The sequence below is a fragment of the Panthera uncia genome, chromosome C2 (genome assembly GCF_023721935.1).
Source record: "Panthera uncia isolate 11264 chromosome C2, Puncia_PCG_1.0, whole genome shotgun sequence".
In the NCBI taxonomy this organism is placed as follows: Eukaryota; Metazoa; Chordata; class Mammalia; order Carnivora; family Felidae; genus Panthera; species Panthera uncia.
The window spans coordinates 66,175,618-66,202,530 of record NC_064810.1 but is presented as its reverse complement, the minus strand read 5'-3'; the positions used below and the strand labels follow the sequence as shown (position 1 = coordinate 66,202,530).

Here is a 26,913-nt window from a genome sequence, read left to right as displayed (position 1 = left end):
CACACCTGTATCCCTTGGATAAATACCTACTAGTGCAATTGCTGGGTCATAGGGTAGTTCTATTTTTAATTTTTTGAGGAACCTCCATACTGTTTTCCAGAGTGGCTGCATCAGTTTGCATTCCCACCAGCAGTGCAAAAGAGATCCTCTGTCTCCACATCCTCGCCAACATCTGTTGTTGCCTGAGTTGTTCATTTTAGCCATTCTGACAGGTGTGAGGTGGTATCTCATTGTGGTTTTGATTTGTATTTCCCTCATGATGAGTGATGTTGAGCATTTTTTCATGTGTCGGTTGGCCATCTGGAAGTCTTCTTTGGATGATAATTTTAGCAACTTAGAGAAAATGTTTTTTTCTAAGCTCCAAAGATTGCATCTGTATTTTAGATTTAGTGTGAGAGAAATCCCTATGTACAGAGCATATATGATTTAATTCATAGCCTAACTATTCATGTAGGAGTAAGCTTTTATATATTGACATTTTACTGAACTTGATAGTTATTTTATAGGATATTTCTACACTTGAGAAATATAAACATGTGTTTTATGTTTTCTTAAGACTGGGGAAGTAATCTTTAATGATAATTGTGGCAACGTTCTATCCTTTTGAAAGATTTAATCTAAGATAAATGTAACTATAAGAAAGATATAAGAACACTGACTTTTTTTAGAAGGTGAAAATAGAATAGAATTTTTATTTTTAATTTAATTTTTTCAGAATATTATGCATGCACATAAAGAATCAAATAGTTCTATAAGGATTGTTAAAAACAAACCCTGGCCCTTGTGCCTCACTTCATTTCCCATTTTCCAAAGGCAGCAACTAATTATTGCAACAATTATTGCAACTAATACTTTGGGTGGTTATATCCTTTTGAAACTAAGTAGACCCAGAAACCAGGTCCTCTGAAACCCTGATGAATAGTCTCTCTCCCACTCTCTCTCTCTCTCTTTTTTTTTTTTTTAAATACTTAGTTACTTCCTTTTCTTTTAAAGCATTATCTATTAATTTCCCATTATGAAACAAATATTATAAAGTTTTCAATTTAAACAACTGTTTTACCAAAAATATAAAGTACTTAGTTTTACTATACTATAATGGGTGGTAAAAGGCCTAGTAAAATGAGAGATAGCAAGAGAGAGAATACTTGAATAACTTTTAAAATATGCTGTTTTTTTTCTTCCAGAAATAGTAATGACAACAAATGTGACTGTTCCTCAGGTTATTCTGTAGATTTAAAATATCAATAAAGTTTGTATTAAAACTAAATTACATGGTTGTGAGATTCATATACAAAAAAATAAATGGGTACAAAATTGGGGTCTCCTATAACCTTTCTCTCTAAAAAGAATCAGCTCTTATAGAAATGGCAGACTAAAGGTCTGAGACAGAAAATATGCAAGGTATTTTGTATACCAGATAGAAAGGAAGCAAGCAAAATTTATTGGGATTATAAAAAATAAAACAAGTTAATAAAAACACACACACACAATTTATTGGGATTCTGTGAAAAGGATTCAGGAGCCAAAATAAGGAGGCTTCTATTAGCCAAAAATGGGAAATTAGAACAGTAATAAGGATAATAACTACTGAGGATAAAAATATATCAACTATTTAAAAAATTACCATTAAAGTCTACTAGGGAACCAATTCATTTTGAAAACTGGTAAATGAAGAATCCAGAGTTTCTCTTGCCTTTTCTTATGTCTTGATGAGGAGAAATTTCTCTTTATAAAACTATTCCAATAGGTGAAAAAGGTAAGATAGATATTGCCATTGTACAACTGTTAGTAAGTGAACAGATTTAGGAATTAATCATCCATCACTGTCAAAATTTGAGAAGTACCTCCTAATGGCTCAACATAACCTCACATATGAAATGTAGATGTCAAAAATTCAAACCTGAATCATTTTGATCCTCTAGCTCCAATGACCCATTTATAGAAGGTCAGAGAAACACTAAATTACACCCCAGGAATGCAGTTAACAAATCTAGACCATGGGAACCTCCTAAGACAATTGATATAGTTTTGTCAACAAATAAATTGTAAGAAAAAAAAGAATCCATAGTTTAAAAGAAATTTGAAAGATAACCAGTTACTATGTATAATATTTGTAATTGTGGAACTTATTTATATCTTGATTCAAACAAACTTTAAAAATCCACAAAGTAATTGGAAATTGGAGCACTGACTGGATATCTGATAAAATTAAATCATTATTCGGGGCTTCTGGGTGGCTCCATCGGTTGGGCGTCCGACTTCGGCTCAGGTCTTGATCATGATTTCATGGTCAGGTCATGATCTCATGAGCCCCGCTTGGAGCCTGGAGCCTGTTTCAGATTCTGTGTCTCCCTCTCTTCCCCTCCCCTGCTCACACTCTGTCTCTGTCTCAAAAATGAATAAACATTAAAAAGAAAAAAAAAACATTCAGTTTAGATATGGTTATGCTTTATTTTTTAATCATATCTTTTGGGAGTATATCTTGAAGTATTTGTGGATAAAATAATTGATGTATTGGATTAGCTTCAAAATAAAATGGGAGGCTGGAAGTGGATAGGCTTGGTGAAAGATGATTGGTCATAAGTTGATCATTGTTAAAGTTGAATGCATGTAGAATCATGATTTATTCTCTCTACTCTTGTGAAGGTTTGAAGCATTCATTATAAGAAGGTTAATTAAATGGGCACAAGTATTTTTGTTTGGGGGACCAAATAGTTATCTCACACTCAATAAAAACAACTACACTTGAAAAACAGAACAGAGGCTCCAAAAATAAATTCTGTAATAATATAAAACAGTGTAAAAATAAGATGGAATGACTAAAATTATTTTAGCATAACTTTTTCCAGTATAGAAAAAAGATGAGCTCATACACACACACACACACACACACACACACACACACTCTGCATATCACGAGTTCAGTGAATTCAGAATTACAAAGAGTTACTAAGGGCAAGGCATAGTCAGTTAAGCATCTGACTTTGGCTCAGGTCATGATCTCACAGTTCATGAGTTCTAGCCCTACTTTGAGTGAGCTGGAGCCCTGCTTTGGGTGAGCACAAGCCCCACTTCAGTTGAGTCCTGCTTCTCTCTCTGTCTCCCCCTCACTCACACCCTCTCTCTCTCTGAAATTAATTAATTAAAAAGAGTTACTAATAAAACATCTTTAAGTAGACAAAAAGGAAATAATATACTTATTCCAGTTATAAAAAAGAAGTCTTTTACTGTTGAAGTAATAGAAAATAAGAAGCCATAGAAATATTTAATAGTGGAATTTTTTTTGAAGTTGCTAAATGTTAAAAAAATTGATGTTTAGTAAAATATTGAAATATTGGACTTTGTAAATGGAAAAACAGTAATTAGTATGTGAAAGAAATCAATATATTCTTTCAGGAGAAAGAAGAGGCAAAGAGTAAAGTTGTTTTGTGGAAGCTAGGATAGTATTCACAGAATTGCCTTGCCTGCACACCTGATCCCACTTTAATTGTAATTCTGATCAGTTAATGGAGAAGGGAGTAGAAACTGACATTTACTGGGAACCTATTCAGTAGGGTAGGTTGTAGGACATTCATCAGTAATCTATGAGAGAGCTATTCTTGTTTTACAGTTGAAGAAATGGGAGTTCTGAGAGGTTAAGCAACTTACAGAAGCATCCAGTGTCAGGTCTTCAAAACTGGCTTCTCAGAACCTAAAAATTATAAACGAATAAAAACAAACGTTGTTTTGTAAATGATAATTTCATTATTATTTAAGACAAAATGCTAGCAAACATGTATATTATATAACAATTGTTTTAAGGATGTAAGCCACTGTTTACAGTCATATGTACCATTTCCATTCCTTCATATTCTCTTTTCTTCACAGGAAATTTGATTTTATTCACTGAAATTTATTGCTAGAAAGATTCCAATTTAGGATATGTTTTGTTTTATTTCTCATTTAATGGGAGATAACAGTAAAGTCTTAGGGTAGTATTTGTGGATGCTTTCTGTTTATAACTTTCATAAAATGGAATCACTTTTTTATGGTTACTGAAACTGCCCATCTTAAAATCTTCTTTATTGTAAAGTATACAAAGGCAGGTATTTTAGTAGAAATGGTCATGCTTGGATTTGGTTTTGAAAGTAAATGAATCTCGATTGTATCATAGAATCTTTGTTTTAATTTTTTTCTCTTCTTTTAGTACTACAAAGTGATCATTTCTTACACTTACTGCAAACTGACAACCTTCAAATAGGATCTACAGTCATGACTATGCTACAGAACATACTACAAATCAACAGGTGATTTGGTTTTACAAAGTGTTTATTAAAGTATTTATAATTTTTAACTTTTGGTACAGAAGCATTACCAGTTTATTCCAATTTTGCTGAAATCATCAATTACTTATGACTTGTACATGATACTTCAAGAACTCTGTTACTACCATTGTCTTTCAGAAAAAAGAATATAAAATACCATAAAAGACTGGAAATTAATTAATGAATTGGTATCTCAGAGCTTAAGAAGTTTGTAGACAATCTCAGGCTTAGAGAAGAAATATTTATGGTGCTATGGGACTATTAACAGATTTTTAAAGTGGATTAAAATAAGTGTATTTCACTTACATTACTCAGGTCACTATGTGGAGGAAGAATTTAAGGGGGACAAAACTCTAGACAAAGAAGGCAATTAGAGGAAGCAACTACAGTAATCCAAGTGAAGTAATAAAATTTTGGCCTTGGGCACTGGTACCAAATAGATTAAAAAAATATTTTAAAAACTAATGAAAACCATCAAGACTTTACTTCCACTTGTGATTGAAATGGAATAATTGAAATGGATTTACCCTACCACTTGAGGAAAACAAACACCAGGAAAAACGTAAAACAACAGTTTTCAGGAAACTGGACTTAAGTCAGTGAAAGAAAAGTGAGCCCTAAGAGAAAGGAATTAATAGGGTGAACCTAATAATTACTTTAACTCCTAGCATTGAGAGGGTTTCCAGACTGTGGCACAGGGAGGGGTATCCTAGCCAGGCTGAGTTGAAAAGGTAGAGGTGAGAGTCGGGGGGAGAACAAAATAGCTGGAGTTCATAAGACAGAACACCAAAGAAAAGAGCTACATGCAGAGAGAGCCCCAGAAATCAGAGTCTCCTTCAAGTATTTGGTAGAGTACTGATTGGCATATACATGTGAAGAAACTACTCAATGTCTGCGAAAACAATAATCCAAAACTATGAAAAGGAACAGCATCAGAAGTTCACACAGAGCCAAGAATATTGCCTGACTCCCAACAGCCAGGTGGAAAACCTCATGAGTAACAGAACATTGAGTACTCAGTAAGGTTTCATCTCAGTAGTGGGGGGATAATTAGCACTAGATTGAACACATTCTGGACCTTCCAAACAAAAGCACAACCCAAAAGGATCAAATTATTTACAAGTAACTGCTCTGGTTTTTGAACATATCTTTATCTTAAAAATCTTTATGGTAAGTTCTACAAAGTAGGAAGTATGGCAGAAATGGTCGTGTTTTGATTTGATTTTAAAGGGATGAGAAAATCCCACCTGTGCTATCATAGCATCTTTGATTTCTTTTTTTCGTCTTCCTTTAGTAATAATACAAAGTGATAATATCTTACAGTTTCTACTAAAGATGTTCAGGTAGGATCTGCAATCATAACTGTGCTATAGAATATACTGCAGATTATAGGTGACTTGGTTTTATAAAATGTTACTGATCTTTTAGTTTTGGTCAGAAGTATTACCAATCTGATACTAATTTCACTAAATCATTGGTTGCATATGATTTGCATATGGAACCTGAAAATCTCTAAACAGAAGAAAACTCAAAAATATTTTTAGGAATGCACAAATACCTGGCACCCAACAAGATAAAATTCATACAAGTACCTGGCATGCAAACATGGAGGAAAACAGGACCAATAATGAGAAGAATCAATTGATGAAGACTGACATATATGTTAGAATTAATAGACAAGGACATCACGATAGTTATGGGATAGTTAGGATAGTTAACTGTATTCCATGTTTTAAAAAAGTTTAATAGAGACCCATATGATACAAATCCCAGAGTGAACTTCTAGATATGAAAACTACAAACTCAATATGAAAAATACACTAGATAGGATTCATAGCAGATTAACATTGCAGATTAATGAACTTGAAGACATAGCAGTGGAAACCATCCAAAATGAAACAAAAGGAATAAAGAAAGAAAAACACCTCAGTGAACTGTAGAGCTGATGTAGGCATAATTAGAGTATATAAAGGAAGTAGTAGAGTTAGAAGAAAATATTTGAAGAAACCATGTCTAAAAATTTTCCAAATTCATTGAATACTATAATAATCTTACAAATTCAAAATTCTCATCAAACTCGAAGGACAGTAAAATATGACACCAAGGTACATTGAGATCAAAGCATTAGAGGGACGCCTGGGTGGCTCAGTCAGTTAAGTTTCCGACTTTGGCTCAGGTCATGATCTTACGGCTTGTGGGTTCATGCCCCACATTGGGCTGTGTGCTGACAGCTCAGAGCCTGGAGCCTGCTTTGGATTCTGTGTCTCCCTCTCTCTCTGCCCCTCCCCTGTTCATGTTCTTGTTCCCTCACTCTCTCTCTTTCTCTCTCTGTCAAAAATAAATAAACTTTTTTTTTTTTTTTTAATTTTTTTTTTTAAACGTTTTTTATTTATTTTTGGGACAGAGAGAGACAGAGCATGAACGGGGGAGGGGCAGAGAGAGAGGGAGACACAGAATCGGAAACAGGCTCCAGGCTCCGAGCCATCAGCCCAGAGCCTGACGCGGGGCTCGAACTCACGGACCGCGAGATCGTGACCTGGCTGAAGTCGGACGCTTAACCGACTGCGCCACCCAGGCGCCCCTAAACATTTTTTTTTTTTTATTAAAGCGAGTGATAAAGAGAAAATCTTAAAGGCAACCAGAGGAAAAAAAAAAGATGTTACACACAGGAATGAAGATAAGAATGACAGTAACTTTCTCATCAGAAACAATACGAAGACAACATCCTTAAAACACTGAAAGAAAACAGCTGTCAAACCTAGAATTTTATACCCAGTGGAAATATGTTTCAAAAACAAAGACAAAATGCTTTTTCAGAAATCACCAGCAGACCCACACACAGTACAAGAAATGTTAAGGAAGTCCTTCAACCAGAGGAAAGAAGATCTACACCAAGTATTGAAAAATATCAGAAATAGTAATCATAGAAGTAACTATAAAAGATTATTTTTCGCATTATAATGATATATGTAATATAATAACATTTGTTTATACAAAAATAAAATGTGTTTGAGGGTTTGTAACATGTATTAGTAAAACGTATTACAACAATAACATAAAGGCTGGGAGGAAAGGAATGGAAGTCTGTTATAAACTCTTACACTATAAATAGGTTTCAGGCTATCTGAAAGTTTGCTTTATGCCTCTTTGCTTTTACGAAAGACGTACATTAGTACCTTTTTTTGCTAACCAAAAGAAATTCAAAGACAGTTTTCACTTCTACAAAATGGTAATTGCTTCTTCTCTTTATGCCATTTTAGCTTACAAAAGGTTTCATAAGAACACTCTAGTTTCTGATAGTGGAAGAAACCTGTACATGAAGTAGTATATCAATTAAGGTTGGTAGTATATCACTTGAAGTTAGACTCTGTTGAAGATATATGCTATGAACCCTAATGCAATCAATAAAATAACAAGACAAGGAGTTATAGCTAATAAGCCAAGATAGGCAGTAAAAAATCATAAAGCAATACTTACTCCAAAGTAAGGCATTAAAAAGAAAAAGGCAAGTAAAGGACAATGGAACAAGTAGTCACCAAATAACAGATGTAAACCTGTACTGTATTAGGTACAAATGACTAGAAACCCTCAGTTACAAGGAACAGCTTGACAGGTTGGATGAAAAAGTAGGAACCAATACATGCAGTCTTCCAGAAATGTACCTTAAATACAAAAACGGGTTCCTGGGTGGCTCAGTTGGTTGAACGTTCAACTCTGGTTTCAGATAAGGTCATGATCCCAGCATCGTGGGATTGAGCCCCACGTCTGGCTCCATGCTGAGTGTGGAGCCTGCTTAAGATTCTCTCTTTTCCTGTCCCCAACTTGTGTGCATGCTCTCTCTCTCTCAAAGAAATAAATAAAAATTATATAAAAACACACAAATAGATTAAAAGTGAAAGGATGAAAAAAGATATACTATGCTATCCCTGGTAAAAAGAAAGCTGGAATACCTATATTAATATCAGAAAAAGTAAGTTTCAGAAAAAAGAATATTCCCAGTGATGGTTATTTCATAATAAAGAATCCGTTCATCAGGAAAACATGTTTATTGACCTAACAGCAGAGATTCAAGATACAAAGAAAAAATTGACAGATTTGAAAGGTGAAATTGACAAAACTACAGGTAAAGTGGAAGATGTCTAAACCCCTTTCTTGATAATTGGTAGAATAAGTAGGTAAAAATTATAACTACAGAAGATTTGAACAATATCAACCAACTTGATTGAAATTTTTAGAACACTCTACCAAAGAAGACCAGAATGCACATTATTTTCAAATGCAAATGAACATTTACCTAGAGAGGCCATTCGGGGGCCATAAAATAGGTTTCAATAAACGTAAAAGGACTTAAGTCATACAAAGTATGTTCTCTAACTTCAATGGAATTAAACTAGAAATTAATACCAAGAAGACCTCTGAAAAATCCCCAAATGTGGGGAAAATAATGCATGTCTAAATAACCCAAAGGACCAAGAAAAAAAATTAACTTAGAAGGTGTTTTTAAATAAATGGAAATTAAAACACCATATCCCAATTTCTGGGATGAATCTAAATTAAAGCAGTACTTAATGGGAAAATTTATACCACTTAATACCAACATAGGTTTCCCCTACTATCTAAAAGTAAAGCAGTCATATAAAACCTTTCCTAAGCCAAAATGGTATAAAGCAAACAATTACTGTTAGTTTATGTGGGAAAAAATGTTGTGCATTTAAGACCCCAAAAATAACCTCCCAGGTTTTTCTGATACTTAGGACATATCTTGCTAAAGGTTGCACAGAATAAATTGAGGTACAGCACAGATGCTCACAGACAGTTCAAAGTGATGGCAGCTTGATGCTGAAATACTGAGTGCAGTTTCCAGGGAAGGAGCTTCTTGGTGCCACTCTGGCTTTTTGGGATGTGCACTGCCTCTATAACAGCTTGCTGCAAAACAAATGCTTCCCCCCCCCCTTTTTTTCTTTTTCTTTTTGGTAAAAGCAGCAACCTTCAAGTTTCTTTTAGTTAGCAAAAAACAAGTACTAATGTAGGTATTTCATAGCAGTCAAGGGGTATAATGCAAACTTTTAAAATGTTGGGGATACCTGTATTAGAAAAGAAGAAAAGTGTCAGATTATTGATTTCACCTTCCACTTTAGGAAACTAAGAGGAGGGAATTAAGTTCCAGCAGAAGAAAATGATAGGGACACGTGGCTGGCTTGGTGGAGTATGCAACTTTTGATCTCAGGGTTGTGAGTTGAAGCCCCATGTTGGATGTAGGGATTACTTAAAAAAATATAATCTTAAAAAAATGATAAAGATCAAAGCAGAAATCAGTAAAATAGTAACAACAGTATAGAAGATCAATGAAACCATAAGCTGGTTCTTTGAGATGATAATGAAATTGATAAGTCTGAAACAAGACTGATCAGGGGAAAAAAAAGAATACGACCTACCAATATCAGGAATTAGGAGACAACACAATAAAGTCAATAGACAGTAAAAGTACTATAAGGAAATAATGTGAACAACCTTATGCTTATTAAGGTAAAATGGACAAGTTCTTTGAAAGACACATACTACTAAAACTTGCTCCAGAAGCAACAACAACAACAAAAAAAGAAGTGATAGATAATCTGACTAGCCTACAAGTATGAAGAAATTGATTTTGTAGCTAAAACACTTCCCACAAAGAAAACTTCAGGATTGGACAGCTTTTTCACTGATAAATTCTCATAAGCATTTAATGAAATAATCCTGAACAAACTCTTCCAGAATACTGAAGAGGAGAAATAGTTTCCAACTCATAATATGGGATCAGAATTACTTGATAACCAAACAAAAGACATTGTAATATATTGGAACCCAATAATATATTAAAAAGTTAATAAATTTTGAATAAGTTGGATTTATCCCAGGAATTCAGGGCTAGAGTAATATTCTAAAGTCAAGCAATATAATTCATCATATTAACAAAACAAAAAAGGAAAATTATATCGTATCAGTAGATACAGAAAAAACATTTGAAAAATCCATTATCCGTTCCTGATTTTTCAAAAAGAAAAACAACACGGTACTAGTAGAAGATAGAACTTTGTGAGCCTGATGAAAGTTATCTAGGAAATACTTAATGATAAAATGCTAAATGCTTTCCCTAAATGATCACGGACAAGATAAGGATCTCCTCTCCAATCACTTCTCTTCAACATTGTATTGGAGTTTCTTTCTTTTACAGTCAAGCAAGGAAAGGAAAAGTTATTTGTGCAGACAGGAAGAAACAAAGCTCTCTGTATTTGGAAATGACATTGTCATCTATGTAGAAAAATCAATAGACTGTACAAAGAAGCCACTAAAATTAGTGATTGTAGCAAGGGTAGTAGGATGTAAAATCAGTATAAAAATATAAATTGAAGTTTTATATCCTTCAATTAATACTCAGAAATTAAAATTTTAAGATATTGCAACTTAAAATAGCATAAAAATATGAAATGTGTTGGGTTAAATCTGAAAAGAAATGGGAAAGACTTAAGACTGCTGAGAGGAATTAAAGAATATGTAAATAAATGGAAAGTTACGCTATGTAAATAGATGAGTGGTACAATATTAAGATTCAAATTCTCTCCAAATTTAATTGAATTTAACTTAAAAGACTTTAAATGCAATCCCACTCAAAATCTAATTTTTGTAGAAATTGACAAACTGATTTCTACAATTCATATGAAAACCAAAGAACCTAAAATATAAAATAGCCTAACCAACTTTGAAAATGAACAAAGTTGGAGAGCTAACACTACCCAATTTTAAGGCTTTATAAAGCTAACATAATTAAAACAATGAGGTGCTAATGCAAATATATACAAATATATCTATGTAACAGAATAGAATCCAGAAATAGACTTAACACATATATGAACAATTGATTTTCAAAACAGGTGTAAAGGCCATTTAAGGTGAAAAGGATAGTTTTTTAAAGTGTGATGGAACAATTAGCTATTGATATTTAAAGAGAAGAGTTTTGATCTATACCTCTTAACCAATACAAAAATTAATTCAAAATGGATAATAGGCATAAATGCAAAATATAAACTACAAAAGTTCTTGAAGAAAATGGTAGAAAGCCATTATGACCTTGGTTTGCATAAAATTTCTTAAATTGTTAGATATGACAACAGAAGTAAAATCCATGAAAGAAGAAATTGATTAGTTTAGACTTCATAAAAAATTTTAAAAATCTGCTCTTCAAAAGACACTATTTAAGAAAATGAAAAAGACAAAACAGACTGGCAGAAAATATTTGAAAAGCATGTATCTTAAGTATTTGTATCTGGAATATATACAAACTCTCAAAATTTAAAAAAGGCCCAGTTTGAAAAATGAGCAAAATGGTGCAGGCACTCTGGAAAACAGTATGGAGATTCCTCAAAAATTTAAAAATAGAATTACCCTACGACCCAGCAATTGCATTACTAGGTATTTATCCAAGGGGTACAGGTATGCTGTTTTGAAGGGACACGTGCACCCCAATGTTTATAGCGGCACTATCAACAATAGCCAAACTATGGAAAGAGCCCAAATGTCCATCGATGGATGGATGGATAAAGAAGATGTGGTGTACACACACACACACACACACACACACACACACACACACACACAATGGAGTATTACTTGGCAATCAAAAAGAATGAAATCTTGTCATTTGCAGCTCTGTGGATGGAACTAGAGGGTATTATGCTAAGCGAAATTAGATAAAGACAAATATTATGACTTCACTCATACGAGGACTTTAAGACACAGAACAGATGAACATAAGGGAAGGGAAGCAAAAATAATATAAAAACAGGGAGGGGGACAAAAACATAAGACACTCTTCAGTATAGAGAACAAACAGATAACATGGGTGGCAAATAAGCACATGAAAAGATGTTCAGCAACACTAGTCATTAGAGAGATACGAGTATACACTTGTTAAATGACTAAAATTTAAAACACTGATTCAATTGTTGACAAAAATATGGAGGAATCAACCCTGCTAGCGGGAGTAATATAATAGTACAGTTACTTTAGAAAATAGTTTGTCATTTTCTTAATAAGCATGTACCTACCATATTTTCCATCCATTCCACTACTAGGTATTTGCCTGAGAAAAATGAAAGCATATGTCCATACAAAGACTTGTACACAAATGTTAATAGCAGTTTTATCTGTAATAGCCAATGACTAGAAACAATGCAAATGTCCATTACAGGTGAATTAACTATAGGTATATCCATACAATAGACTACTACTCAGTAAAAAAAGAGAATGAACTATTCATACATGAGATAATACAGATGAATATTAAAATAATTGTGCTGAGTGAAAGAAGCCGGGCCAAAAAAAGACATACTGTATGATTCCATTTGTATAAAATTCTAGAAAACATAAACTAATTTAGTGACAGATAGTAGATTAGTGGTTGTCAAGGGATAGGCTAACAGGGAGATGAAGGAGTTGGGGTATGACAATGAAACACAAGGAAACTTTGTGGCACAATGGGTATGTTCCCTATCATTATATTGGTGGTGAAGTGTGTCAAAAAAATTTTATTCAACTTATTTATTAATGAAGGAACCAGTAAGATGTTTATAGGTTCAAAGGAGAATTTGAGGAAGGGAGATTTATTTTATTTTATTTTATTTTTTTAATTTATATCCAAGTTAGTGTATAGTGCAACAATGATTTCAGGAGTAGATTCCTTAATGCCCCTTACCCATTTAGCCCATCCCCGCTCCTACAACCCCTCCAGCAACCCTCTGTTTGTTCTCCATATTTAATAAGAGTCTCTTCTGTTTTGTCCCCCTCCCTGTTTTTATATTATTTTTGCTTCCCTTCCCTTATGTTCATCTGTTCTGTGTCTTAAAGTCCTCATATGAGTGAAGTCATAATATTTGTCTTTCTCTAATTTCGCTTAGCATAATACCCTCTAGTTCCATCCACAGAGCTGCAAATGACAAGATTTCATTCTTTTTGATTGCCAAGTAATACACCATTGTGTGTGTGTGTGTGTGTGTGTGTGTGTGTGTGTGTATACATACACCACATCTTCTTTATCCATCCATCCGTCAATGGACATTTGGGCTCTTTCCATAGTTTGGCTATTGTTGATAGTGCTGCTATAAACATTGGGGTGCATGTGTCCCTTCAAAACAGCATACCTGTACCCCTTGGATAAATACCTAGTAATGCAATTGCTTGGTCGTAGGGTAGTTCTATTTTTAATTTTTTGAGGAATCTTGAGGAAGGGAGATTTAAAGAGGGGTTTGTCAAAGGAATGTAGAAATGAATTTGCTAATAGCTAAAAAACCTAATTGATGTCTTGTAAAACAGTAGATCGTAACCATTACAGTTACTTTTTCTACTGGACAAATCCATTTGTATTGTTGATTAAGAATCTGTTTGCATTGCTCTCAGATAAGAATCACTGTTACTCGTTTTTTGTAAGGTTAGCTTATCAAGGTTAGCTTACAGAATTGCAAAATATCCTAATCAATAGTAAACACATAGTCAAGCAAAGGTACACACCCCTAGAAAATCACATACTCCTTAGGGGCAGGTGAGTGAAAGATACCCAGTAATTTCTTTTGGCTGTTTCCAAGTTTCAGATAAGTTTTCATCACGTAAGTAGTCCAAGAAGATAATTGTTCATGTAATGAAGGAAATACCTAAGGAAAGATAAATTCCTCCTATATTAAGTCCATGATAATTGAATTCCTATAGGATTTTTCTCACATCGTTAAGCAATGAACCATGTACTGTCTTGTGATTTTCCTCTTATTGTTGCTTTTAAGTTTTTAAGTCATCTATGTAATATTTTGCGCATTTATCTTTCCTCTGCAACTTGATTGTAGGTTTTTCAGAGAGGGCATTCGGCTGCTTTGTATTCCCTGTTTTACCGAGCATGGTGCCTTGCACACAGTAGGAATTCAATAAATAATAATTGATTTAATGTGATACATTTGTGGAACTAAGCTCTATGTTTAAAAACTGGGTTATTTTCTTGCACTTGGCCACAGGCATAAAGTTGCTAAAACTTTTATGTTTAATTTTTTATGATACCTATACATCCATTAGTAATGGTACATTCTTTATCTTTTTATTTTGTTCTATTAGGGGTGATTTACTCCGGATAGAAGGAAAAACACTACATTCAATTTTAGATGAAGTTGTTTTCAAGCTTTTATCAACTCCTAGCTCTGTGATAAGAAGTACTGCTGCAAAGCTTCTACTGCTGATGACTGAAACCCATCAGGAAATTTTGATTTTACTGAGACTAAGTGCCTGCTACAAAGGTAGTGCATATATTCTTTATTTTCTTGAGATTCTCAAAAAGAAATTTTTATTGATGGTTTACAAAATTTCTATATTTTTTAAGGTTTTATTTAAATTCCAGTTGTTATGCAGTGTAATATTAATTTCATGTGTACAATTTAGTGGTTAAATAGTGTTGGGGATTAAGAAGTATGCTTGTGATGAGCACTGAGTGTTGTATGGAAGTGTTGAATCACTAAAATTCTTGTACTTTAAAAAGCTCAGTAACTGGTGTGTGTAGATAAAACCCTATTACAACAGATACCAATTCAGGAAAATGTCTTTATGTAATCAAGCTATCTTCGTGTCTCAACAGATGGCTTATGGTACTTTGTTGATGAGGTTACAATGGATACTCCTCTGACAAAAAAAGTTGTGTATTGAATATACTATGTAGTATAGTAAAATAATGACCAAAAAGACTGGTGACCTTAATAAGATTAACTTTACTGGAGAAAATAGAGCTATGATTGAGAGATTGACAGCCCTTTTGATCTTTACATCAATTAATAATACTCTTCAGGTCTTTCACTGCTTTTTCTCAAAGCAAACAAAAAGTCTTCCTCACATCCAAAATTATATATGAATAAAAAGTCAGAAATTTGGAGGAGGAAAGGCTCAGCACAATGCCACTCCCATATAATAGCTTTCATTTAATTGAAAATTTACTATGTCAGTCATAGTTCTGCATACCTTATTCTACATTAAAATATTTAAAAACCCCGTGAGATATCCTCATTTAAAAATTTTTTTAAATGTTTATTTATTTTTGAGAGAGAGAGAGACAGACCATGAGCAAGGGAGGGGCAGAGAGAGAGGGAGACACAGAATCTGAAGCAGGCTCCAGGCTCCGAGTTGTCAGCACGGAGCCCGACGTGGAGCTCGAACTCACGAACTGTGAGATCATAACCTGAGCCGAAGTCAGACACTCAACCGACTGAGCCACCCAGGCATCCCAAGAGATATCCTCATTTTATAGCAATGGAAGCAGAGCCATGAAAAAATTAGGTAATTTATCCAGAATCCCACAGATGATGGTGTTTTTGGTTTTGTTTTTAATTGCCAAGCTGAGTTCTGTTAGGTTTGTTTTATTTCTTCGCAACCTGGGGCCATGAATTCATTACACTATATTTTCTTATTCAGCATGGTCAGGAAATAGGTTTCTAGTTCTGAATGTACTCACTAATACAGGGCCATATTATATGGAAATTTTTAAAGATTACAACATTAAATTATGCTTTTAATATCCAGACTGTTACAGTGGCCTTCTAATCATGCCTGATGATTTGGAAAGCACTATTTAGTAGCTTACCTTCCATCAGTCATTACTGTTAACATTGTAATTATTTTGTTATAGGAATAAAGATGGAAAGAAAGTGCCAGTAATAGTATTCTCCAATTGATATTGTGCCAGTCATTTTTAAATTTAGTAATTTGATTTATTCTATAGAAATGTGAATGTCTAATAGAGTTCATTATAAAGGAATTTCACCTTAACAATTCATCTCCCTTTATTTTCTCAATAGTAGAACTTACTCAGTTTCCTCAAGATATTTTACAATTATTAAACAGAGAGGGAGGCAAACCATAAGAGACTCTTAAATACAGAAAACAAACTGAGGGTAGATGGGAGTGGAGAAAATGGGTGAAGGGCATTAAGGAGGGCAATAGTTGGGATGAGCATTGAGTGAGCATGTTAAGTGATCAATCACTGGATTCTATTCCTGAAGCCAAGACTACACTGTATGTTAACTAATTTGAGAATAAATAAAATTTAAAAAAATAAATTAGAAAAAAAGCTATTTTACAATTAATACCGCTGAGAACTTGAGTTTTGAAGAGTATAAAGACATGGTCAGATCTGTATAGTGGCCTCCCCAATTATATACACCAAGGGCATTTTACTTTATTTACAGTGAATACTACAATACATCATTTCAACATGCTTACAAATAGTACTTACTTTATAGCTTATACTACTTCTGTGTTTTATTTTGGAATGAAAATGCAGTATTTATAGCACTTCTATAATAGTTGCTCAGTAACCTATTGATTTGCCCCAAATTACATACAATACTGTGTATTTTTATTTAATAAATAGCTTTCTTTTTTTTTTTAATTTTTAAAAATTTTTTTTATCGTTTATTTATTTTTGAGACAGAGAGAGACAGAGCATGAACAGGGGAGGAGCAGAGAGAGAGGGAGACACAGAATCTGAAACAGGCTCCAGGCTCTGAGCTGTCAGCACAGAGCCCGACGCGGGGCTCGAACTCACGGACCGTGAGATCATGACCTGAGCCGAAGTTGGACGCTTAACCGACCAAGCCACCCAGGCGCCCCTAAATAGCTTTCTTTAAGAATGACTAGTAACCTGTTTAAATGCTTCCACAGTATAGTCATTTACTCAGTATGCTATTTATTTTTAAAAGTGTTTCAGTTTAAGGTATTTATGTTGAAACAGGTAAAAAATTCTATATCTCTCCTCTTTGATTTACCACAATGATTCCACTTAAGATACTGAGGAGACAGCCTTTGCATCAGATATTACAAGTGATCACATAAAATCTCTTAGGACAGAGAAATATCCTAAAGACTTCAATCTAGAAGTCTTTGAGAAAAGGAAAAAAAAAAATCATGTAATTAATCTTACTGTTGTATTCATTTCTTTCTAAACCAGACTTTTTAACCTCAAATTAATCCTGATTAGATAGCAAATCATATTTTATATGTACCTTTGTTATTCCATTTCAGGACTCAGAAGTCTACGAAATAAGCAGGAGCCTGGGACAGAGTTTAGTCAAGAACTTGGACAGCTCATTGCCCTTTTAACCCCAAAGGTCTATCAGGAAGTAGAAGAACAGGTAATAAATTCTAAAAAAATAACTTGCGTATTTGCTAACATGTCAGTAAACATTTTAGTTTCAAAATACTGGAGAGTGGTAGCTTCTTGAATTTTTTATTTGCTGTCTCTCCCCCATTCTTTACTTATCTCCTCAAATATTCAGAGCAGCTGTAGTTTGATAGGGTAAGGGGTTTCTGTGGACCCGATTTTTAACCCTAGAGCCTTTTTTCTTTTTTAGCCTGTTCAAAGAGTTATTCATACCCTTGAATGCTTGAATAAATGAGGTCAGGCATAAGAAGTCAAGCAGAGGGGAAAGCATTAAAAATCAGAACTATGAGGGGCGCCTGGGTGGCGCAGTCGGTTAAGCGTCCGACTTCAGCCAGGTCACGATCTCGCGGTCCGTGAGTTTGAGCCCCGCGTCAGGCTCTGGGCTGATGGCTCGGAGCCTGGAGCCTGTTTCCGATTCTGTGTCTCCCTCTCTCTCTGCCCCTCCCCCGTTCATGCTCTGTCTCTCTCTGTCCCAAAAATAAATAAAAAAAAAACGTTGAAAAGAAAAAAAAAAAAATTTTAAAAATCAGAACTATGAAATATTTATAAAAAGAGTAGAAGTGAGATTAATTAAGGAGAATCCAGAGATAATCAGACTGTATCTTGAACACATTCTAGATACTGCCTGAGAACCTAGTGTATGTACCTCTTTTGGCAGGTCAGGTTTAATATTTTTAGACCTTACCTGTCCTTGTCCTATGAAATTGTCTCCTCCCCAGTTTATTAGAGGTAGAGATTAATACTTACTTGCCCAGGACTGATATTTTGAGAGGTAAACTTCTAAACAAGATTTTCATAGAAATGTCTCTATATTAATTCTGGCCTTTAATTTCAGAAACTACATCAAGCAGCTTGCTTGATTCAAGCTTATTGGAAGGGTTTCCAAACTAGAAAGAGGTTAAAGAAGCTTCCATCTGCTGTGATTACTTTGCAGAGGAGTTTCAGGTAAAAAGTTCTGGTGAGGCACGATGATCTCAGAGGATAGATACATCTTTTTACACTACAGCTGAGTGAAACCTAAGGTGTTTTTTCCCTCAATTTTTCTAATATGTTTTTTTTACTCTTTTTTTTTAATTAAAGGATAGTTCACATACAATATTACATAAGTGTCAATTATACAAAGTGATTCAACCTTTATATACATTGTAAAATGATCATCATGATAAGTCTAGTTATTAACTGTCATCACACAAATGTATTACAATATTATTGACTATATTCCCTATGCTATACTTTACATCCTTTTGACTTATTTATTTAATAACTGGAAGCTTATGCCTCTTTTCATTTATTTTGTCCATCCCCCTGTCTGTCTCCCCTCTCTGGCAACAACCAATTTATGTCTGTTTTTATAGATCTGTTTGTTTTATTTACTTTGTTTTTTAGATGCTACATATAACTGTAGAATCATATGGAATTTTATTTTCTCTGACTTAATTTCACTTAGCATAATTCCCTCTAGAACCATCGATGTTATCACAAATGGTAAGATTCCATTCGTTTTTATGGCTGAGTAATATTCCATTGTATTTATTTTATATACCACATCTTCTTTATCCATCTAATTCATGGACACTTATGTTGCTTCCATATCTTGGCTATTGTAAATAATGCTGGAGTGAAGATGGGGTGCATATATCTTTTTGAATTCATATTTTCATTTTCTTTGGATAAATACACATAAATGTATTTGCTGGATTATAAGGTATTTCTGTTTTTAATTTTTTTAGGAACTTCCATACTGTTTTCTATAGTGGCTACACCAATATACATTTTGACCCCCATGCACTAGGTTTCCCTTTTCTTTCATATCCTTGCCAATACTTGTTATTTCTTGTCTTTTTACACTAGCCACTCTGACAAGTGTAAGGTAATACCTCATTGTGGTTTTGATTTGCATTTCCCTGATGATTAGTGATGTTGAGTATTTTTTCATGTGTCTTTTGGCCATCTGTATGTGTTCCTTGGAAAAATGTGTATTCAGGGTCTCTACCCATTTTTTAACTGAATTTTTTAGGGGCGATTTTTGGTTTTGAGTTGCATGAGTTCTTTATATATTTTGGATATTAACCCCTTATCAGATATATCATTTACAGATAATCTTCCCCATTCATAGGTTGCTTTTTGTTTTGTTGGTATTATATCACTGTATAAAAGCTTTTTAGTTTGACATAGTCACAATAGTTTATTTTTCCTTTTGTTTTCTGAGGAGACAGATCCAAAAAAAAATTGCCAACACTGATGTCCAAGAGTTTATTGCCAGTGTTTTGTTTTAGGAGTTTTATGGTTTCATGTCTTACATTTAGGTCTTTAATACATTTAGAGTATTTTTATATAAGAGAGTGGTTTAGTTTCATTCATTTGCATGTAGTTGTCCAATTTTCCCAGCCACCATTTGTTGAAGAGACTATCATTGTATATTCTTGCCTCCTTTGTCACAGATAATTGACCATGGGAGTTTGGGTTTATTTCTGAACTCTCTATTCTTTTTCACTGGTCTACATGTTTTTGTGCCAGCACCATACTGTTTTAAATACAAGGGCTTTGTACTACAATTTGAAATCTGGGAACGTGATACCTCCAGCTTTGTTGTTCTTTTTCAAGATTACTTTGGCTATCCAGGGTCTTTTGTTGTTCCATACAACTTTTAGGATTCATTTGTACTAGTTCTGTGAAAAATGCCAATGTAGATAGAGACTGCATTGAATCTGTAGATTACTTTGAGTAGTATGGACATTCTAATATTAATTCTTCTAATCCATGAGCACAGTATATCTTTCCACTTGTGCCATCATCAGTTTCTTTCATCAGTGTCTTATAGTTTTCAGAATACAGGTCTTTCACCTCCTTGGTTAAATTTATTACTAGATATTTTATTCTTTTGATACAATTGTAAATGGGATTGTTTTCTTAATTTCTCTTTCTGCTACTTCATTATTAGCATATGAAAATATAACAGATGTCTGTCAATTGATTTTTTAACCTACAAATTTAATGAATTCATTTATTCTAATAGTTTTTTGGTGGAATCGTTAGGATTTTCTATATATAATATTACATCATTTGGAAACAGTGATGGTTTTCTTCTTACTTCCCAGTTTGGATGCCTTGTATCTCTTTTTCTTGTCTGATTGCTATGACTAGGACTTCCAGAACTATGATCAATAAAAGTGGCAAGGGTGGAATCCATGTCTTGTTCCTGATCTTAGAGGAGAAGCTCTGTTTTTCACCATTGAATATGATGTTAGCTATGGGTTTGTCATATATGTCCTGTATTATTTTGAGGTATCTTCCCTCTAAACATACTTCATTGGGAGTTTTTACCATAAACGGCTTATTGGATTTGTCAGATGCTTTATCTGCATCTGTTGAGATTATCATATGATTTTTTTCCTTTGTTAATATGGTATATCATATGGATTGATTTGTGGATATTGAACCATCCTTGCATCCCTGGAATAAATCCCACTTGATCATGATGTATGATCCTTTTAATGCATCATTGAATGCCATTTGCTAATATTTTATTGAGGAATTTTGCATCTATCTATGTTTATCAGGGTTATTGGCCTATAATTTTCTTTTTTTCCTTTTCTTTTTAGTGTCTTTGTCTAGTTTTGGTATCAAGGTAATGCTGGCCTTGTAGAATGAATTTTGAAGTGTTCCTTCCTCTTAAATTTTTTGGAGTAGTTTGAGAAGAGTAGATACTAACTCTAAATGTTTGGTAGAATTCACCTGGGAAGCCACTGATCCTGGACTTGTGTTTGCTGGAAACTTTGTTGATAATTGATTTGATATCATTACTAGTAATTGGTCTGTTAAGATTTTGCTTCTTCCTGATTCACTCTTGTAAGATTGTATATTTCATTTTTTGTGGGTTCTATGTTGTCTAATTTGTTGGCATGTAATTTTCCAAGTAGTCTCTTATAATCCTTTGTACTTCTATGGTGTTAGTTGTAACCTCTCTTTCATCTGATTTTATTTATTTGGGCCCTCTCTTTTTTTCTTGATGAATTTGGCTAAAGGTTTATTTTGCTTATATTTTTGAAGAATCAGTTCTTAGTTTCATTGATCTTTTTTTTTAATTTAATTTATTTCTGCTCTGGTCTTCATTATTTTTTTCTTCTATTAGCTGTGGGCTTTTTCTTTTTCTAGTTGTTTTAGGTTTAAGATTAGGTTTTAGATTTTTTTTTTTTTTTTTTTTTTAGGTAGGCCTGTATTGCTATAAACTTTCCTCTTGGAACTACTTTTGCTGAATCCTATAGATTTCGGAATGTTGTGTTTCCATTTTTATTTGTCTCAATGTAATGTTTTATTTCCTCTTTTATTTCTTTGTTGACCCATTGTTTATTTAATAGCATGTTGTTTAGCCTCCACGTGTTTGTGTTCCAGTTTTTTTTTCTTGTAATTGATTTCTAGTTTTATACCATTGTGGTTGGAAGAGATACTTAATATGATTTCAGTCTTAAATTTGTTGAGACTTGTTTTGTTGTTTAACCTGTGATTTATCCTCAAGAATGTTCCATGTGCACTTAAAAAGAATGTGTAGTTTGCTGGTTTTGGATGGAATGTTCTGTGTATATAAATCCATCTGATCTACAGTGTCGTTTAAGACCACTTTTTCCTTATTGATTTTCTGTCTCGATGATCTATTCAGTGACATAAATGGGTTATTAAAGTCCCTGCTATTATGTACTACTGTCAGTTTCTCCTTTTACATTTGTTAATAATTTGCTTTAAATATTTAGGTGTGTCTATATTAGGTGCATATATTTATATATGTAATATATTAGGTGAAAAATATATACGTTTACAACTGTTAAATCCTCCTGTATTGATTTCTTCATCATTATGTAATGCCCTTATTTGTCTCATGGTATTTGTTATAAAGTCTATTTTGTCTGATATATGTATTGCTACTTCAGCTTTCTTTTCACTTCATTTGCATGAAATATCTTCTTTCCATCCCTTTATTTTCATCCTGTATGTGTTTTTAGGTCTGAAATGAGTCTTGTAGGCAGCATGTAGATGGGTCTTCTTTTTTATCCATTTAATCATGCTGTGTCTTTTGATTGGACATTAGTCCATTTACATTTAAAGTAATTATAACAGGTGTGTACTTATTGCCATTTTGTTCATTTTGTTCATTGTTTTTGTGGTTGTTTTTTTCTTCTCTTGTTTTCTGTGATTTGATGACTTTTAGTGGTATGCTTGGCTGTCTTTTTATTTTTTGTGTAGCTGTTACAGATTTTGGGTTTGTGGTTACCATGAGGTTCATATATAATGCTCAATTATGGCAGTCTATATTAAGTTAATGGTCACTTAAGTTTGAACACATTCTAAAACACTCTCCCACCACCATGTTTTTGACATCATATTTTACTCTTTATTTTAGTGTCTCTTAACTAATTATTGTAGATACACTTGACTATTACTTTTGTCTTTTAGCTTTCATACTAGCTTTATAAGTGGTTCATCTACTGTCTTTACTATATGTTTGCTTTTACTAGTGAGATGTTTTTCTTTTCATAAATTTCTTCTAGTTATGGCCTTTAACTGCTTAAAGAAGTCCCTTTTAATATTTCTTGTAAGGCTGGTTTTTGTGGTGATGAGCTCCTTTAACTTGTGTTTGTCTGGGGAACTCTATATCTCCTTCTATTTTGAATGATAATATTGCTGGGTACTCTTGGTTGTAGGTTTTTCCTTTCAGAACTTTGAATATATCATTCAACTCCCCTCTGGCCTGCAAAGTTGCTGCTAAATATCAGCCTTGTGGACATTCCCTTATTACATAACTAGTTTCTTATCTCTTGATGATTTTAAGATTCTCTCCTAAATTTTTGACATGTTAATTATTGTGTTTCTTGGTATTAACTTTTTTGGGTTAATCTTGTTGGGAGTTTCTGTGCTTCTTGAACATGGATGTATGTTTCCTTCCCCAGGTTAGGGAGTTTTCAGCTACTATTTCTTCAAATAAGTTTTCTACCCCTTTCTCTTACTCTTCTTCCAAGACCCCTAATATGCAAATGTTAGTACATTTGATGTTGTCCCAGAAGTCTTTAAACTATTCTAATTTTTTCAAGTTCTTCAGTCTTTTTGCTGGTTTCTACTACATGGTTTTCCAGATTGCTCTTTGGTTTTTCTGCATTATCTAATCTGCTGTTGATTTCCTTCTAACATATTTTTTGTTTCATTTATTTCATTCTTTAGCTCTGATTGGTTCTTTTTTATATTTTCTATCTCTTTGTTGAAATTCTCACTGTGTTCATCCATTCTTCTCCCAAGTTTGATGAGCATCTTTATGATAATTACTTTGAACTCTTTATATGGTAGATCACACTTTTTGTGTAGTTCTTCTTCTGAAGTTTTGTCTTGTTTTTTCATTTGTACCATATTCCTCTGTCTCCTCATTTTGCCTGACTTTCTGTGTTTGTTTCTGTGTATTAGGTAGATCAATTGTTGGTCTTCAAAGAGTAGCCTTATGTAGAAGGTGTCCTGGCGGGGCCAGAAGCACAGTCCTCTCCAGGTCACCAAAACTAAGTGCAACAGGGGTGTCCCCTGTGTTGACTTCATGCACTTTCCTTTTGATTGGGCTGCAACTGTTGTGGGCACACTGGTGGGTCGGGCTGTCTGCAGCTCCCCCTACCAGCCAGTTTGGGTGGGCTCCAGTCCAGGCCATTGCTTTCCACTGGATGCAGTGAGGCAGAACATGCTTTTATGAGGTGCTAGTCGAAGCCAATGCCACCTGCCAGTTGGTGTGGTGAGTCCACAGGGCAACGCTGGGGAGTGGTATGTGATGCTAACAGAGTAGATGGGAGAGTATCAGAAATGGAACCCACCAGTACTTCCATTCCCAGAGAAAGTTCTTACAGATCCCTGGTCCTCCAGCACATACCCTAAAATCAGTCAGGAAATCACTCAGCTTTCCTTTACATATAGCTGAGGTACTTTTCAAACTGTTGCCTCTGTGCTGGGTCTCAGAGCAAGTAAGTTTGTGCATGAGACCTTTAAGAATAGAGTCTTTGTTTCCTATAGCCTCTCTGCTGTCCCAGAATTATGCTCCACTGATTTTCAAAGCCAGAAATTTATGGGCACTTCTCTGGATGAACATCTCCAGGGCAAGGTAGCCTGATGTCGGGTTTGAAACCCTTGCTGCATAGGGAAGACCTCTATACCTGTGGCATCTCTCCCCCTGTGGGTCACTGCACCAGATCTCATCTCTGTCTCTCCTACTTTTCTCCATGTGCTTTGTCTTTATATCTTTAGCTGTGGAATAGCTAATCTTTAGGTTGTTCTCAGAGAGAGTTGGTCTGTATTTAGTTGTATCCTTATTTTCTGGGGAAGGAGATGAACTCAGGATACTCCTGCTCCACCAACTTGTTCCTCCAGCTGTTTCTTTTACTATTGCTTTCATTCTTGTTCTGAAAACACATTTCTGAGTACCAGCACTCCAGTAACTAGATGTACTTTCAAAGCAAAGGACATAATGAAAGACAAAAATCTGATGGACCAAATATATAGTCTTACTCACTTGATAAGACATTTTTTGTGGGCCAAGCCTACAGAGAGAGGCAGTGATAGTCAATTATTTTATTTAACCCTTGAAATAAAAAAGTGCCTTAATTGTTCATATGTAATTATGGTAAAAACATGTATGAGTTCATAATGGTTTTAGTATGTTCACTTGAGTTTTATCAGTAAATATGGCACAGATAGGTATTGTCATTTAGATATGACACAGTTTGTCATTCATCCTTGTTTCAAGTGGACCAAAAGTGAAAATACTGACAGCATATTATTTATGACTGACCCATCCAGATTCTTAGAGCCAATGGAAAGAATAACACACACACACACACACACACACACACATACACACATGTAAATGACTTAGCTCCTAGTCATTTGTGATGAAATAGAGCTATCTCAAAGGTGATTTTCATGTAGCCTTAGACTTAAAGCTAAATTTTCATTTACTAAAGTGAAACTTGCATATTCCAGAAGTCAGTTTTTTTAAGAGAACTAAAACTAGTCTTTTAATAACTACAGCTGCATTTCTCAGTTACAAATTTTTTTTAAATAGTGAGCTAAAATTTAGATTTAAATCATTGATGAAAATTTCCTTTAGAGAAGAGTTAAAGATAGATTATTAATATTGGGCATGTGTTGTTTTTTTTTAACATGAATTTTTTAAACATGTTTCAATTGCCTAATATATGCCAGAGGCCATGCTAGGTATTGGAAGAGTTAAACAGACTTGATTTTGTATTCCACCTCAGCAATTTATGGGCTAAAAGACCCTGGACAAGTTGCCCAACCTCTTTGATCCTCAACTTCTCCATCTATATAATGGCGATAATTGTGTACCTCCCAAGATTAAAATAATATAAAGGGTGTTTGGTTTTTTTTAGCATATTACCTGGAACTTAAAAAAATGATAGTGGGGAACTACATATGGCACATTTTTTGCCATTGAAGATTTACAAATCTAGTTAGACAAACAGATATATTAAATAAATAGTACTTGTGAGAGGCAATTATAATCCATTCCAGCATTGCTCATGGTTTACTATGTATCCTACAATGAATTTCTTTAAAAACATTTTTAAAAATATTTCTTTGGTCAAATAAATATGGGTAATGATGAATATTTTGAGAGTCACAATGTATATTATTCTCTTCAAGAATCTGAGATGTTCTGGCATAGCCTTGCCTTCTGTGGTGAACTCAGAGTATTTATTATGAATTCTACTTGCTATCATTCTCAGCTCTCTGCCCTCTTACATTTAAAGGTACCCCTATAACATGGATTCAGACCTTTAATGTTTAGTCTCACAATAGTTGTCAAATTTGCCCATCTACTTTTTCTTGTAATATAAAAATCTATATTTAAAAGTACCCCATGATTGCCGATTCTGTTCACTTAAAAGTATAGTTATAGATTCTTTTTTTTTTTTAATGTTTATTTACTCTTGAGAGAGAGAGAGAGAGAGAGAGAGCAACAGAGCATGAGGAGGGGAGGGGCAGAGAGAGGGGGAGACACAGAATCCGAAGCAGGTTCCAGGCTCTGAGCTGTCAGCACAGAGCCGGATGCAGGGCTAGAACCCACGAACTGCAAGATCATGACCTGAGCTGAAGCTGGACGCTTAACCGACTGAGCCACCCAGGCACCTCTGGATTCTAATTAATGTTACACTATTTTAAAATAGAAACTGCATTGCTTTATATAACAAAACCAGTCCAGTTATAACTATTTCCGTTAAAAGAAATTAGCTGTGAAGCCAAAATTATTTAAATCTCATGTTATAAACAGTTTGTTTTTTTCCAGTATTTTGAGTTTGAAGTCTTAGAACAGATTGAAGTATAGTTTTAACCTTTGGGTTTTATTTA

At 34.0% G+C, this 26,913-nt stretch overlaps 1 protein-coding gene across 8 annotated transcripts in view; it reads left to right on the top strand.

Moving 5' to 3' along the window:
• The window catches only part of IQCB1 (IQ motif containing B1), a 63,997-nt gene that overhangs the window by 13,119 nt on the left and 23,965 nt on the right, over positions 1–26,913 (top strand). For all 8 annotated transcript variants that reach the window (XM_049628262.1, XM_049628259.1, XM_049628257.1 and 5 more), the window contains 4 exons: positions 4,187–4,286; positions 14,436–14,614; positions 17,385–17,494; positions 18,359–18,468. In XM_049628262.1, coding sequence (XP_049484219.1) covers positions 4,187–4,286; positions 14,436–14,614; positions 17,385–17,494; positions 18,359–18,468 — 499 coding nt within the window. The remainder of the gene's footprint in view (positions 1–4,186; positions 4,287–14,435; positions 14,615–17,384; positions 17,495–18,358; positions 18,469–26,913) is intronic.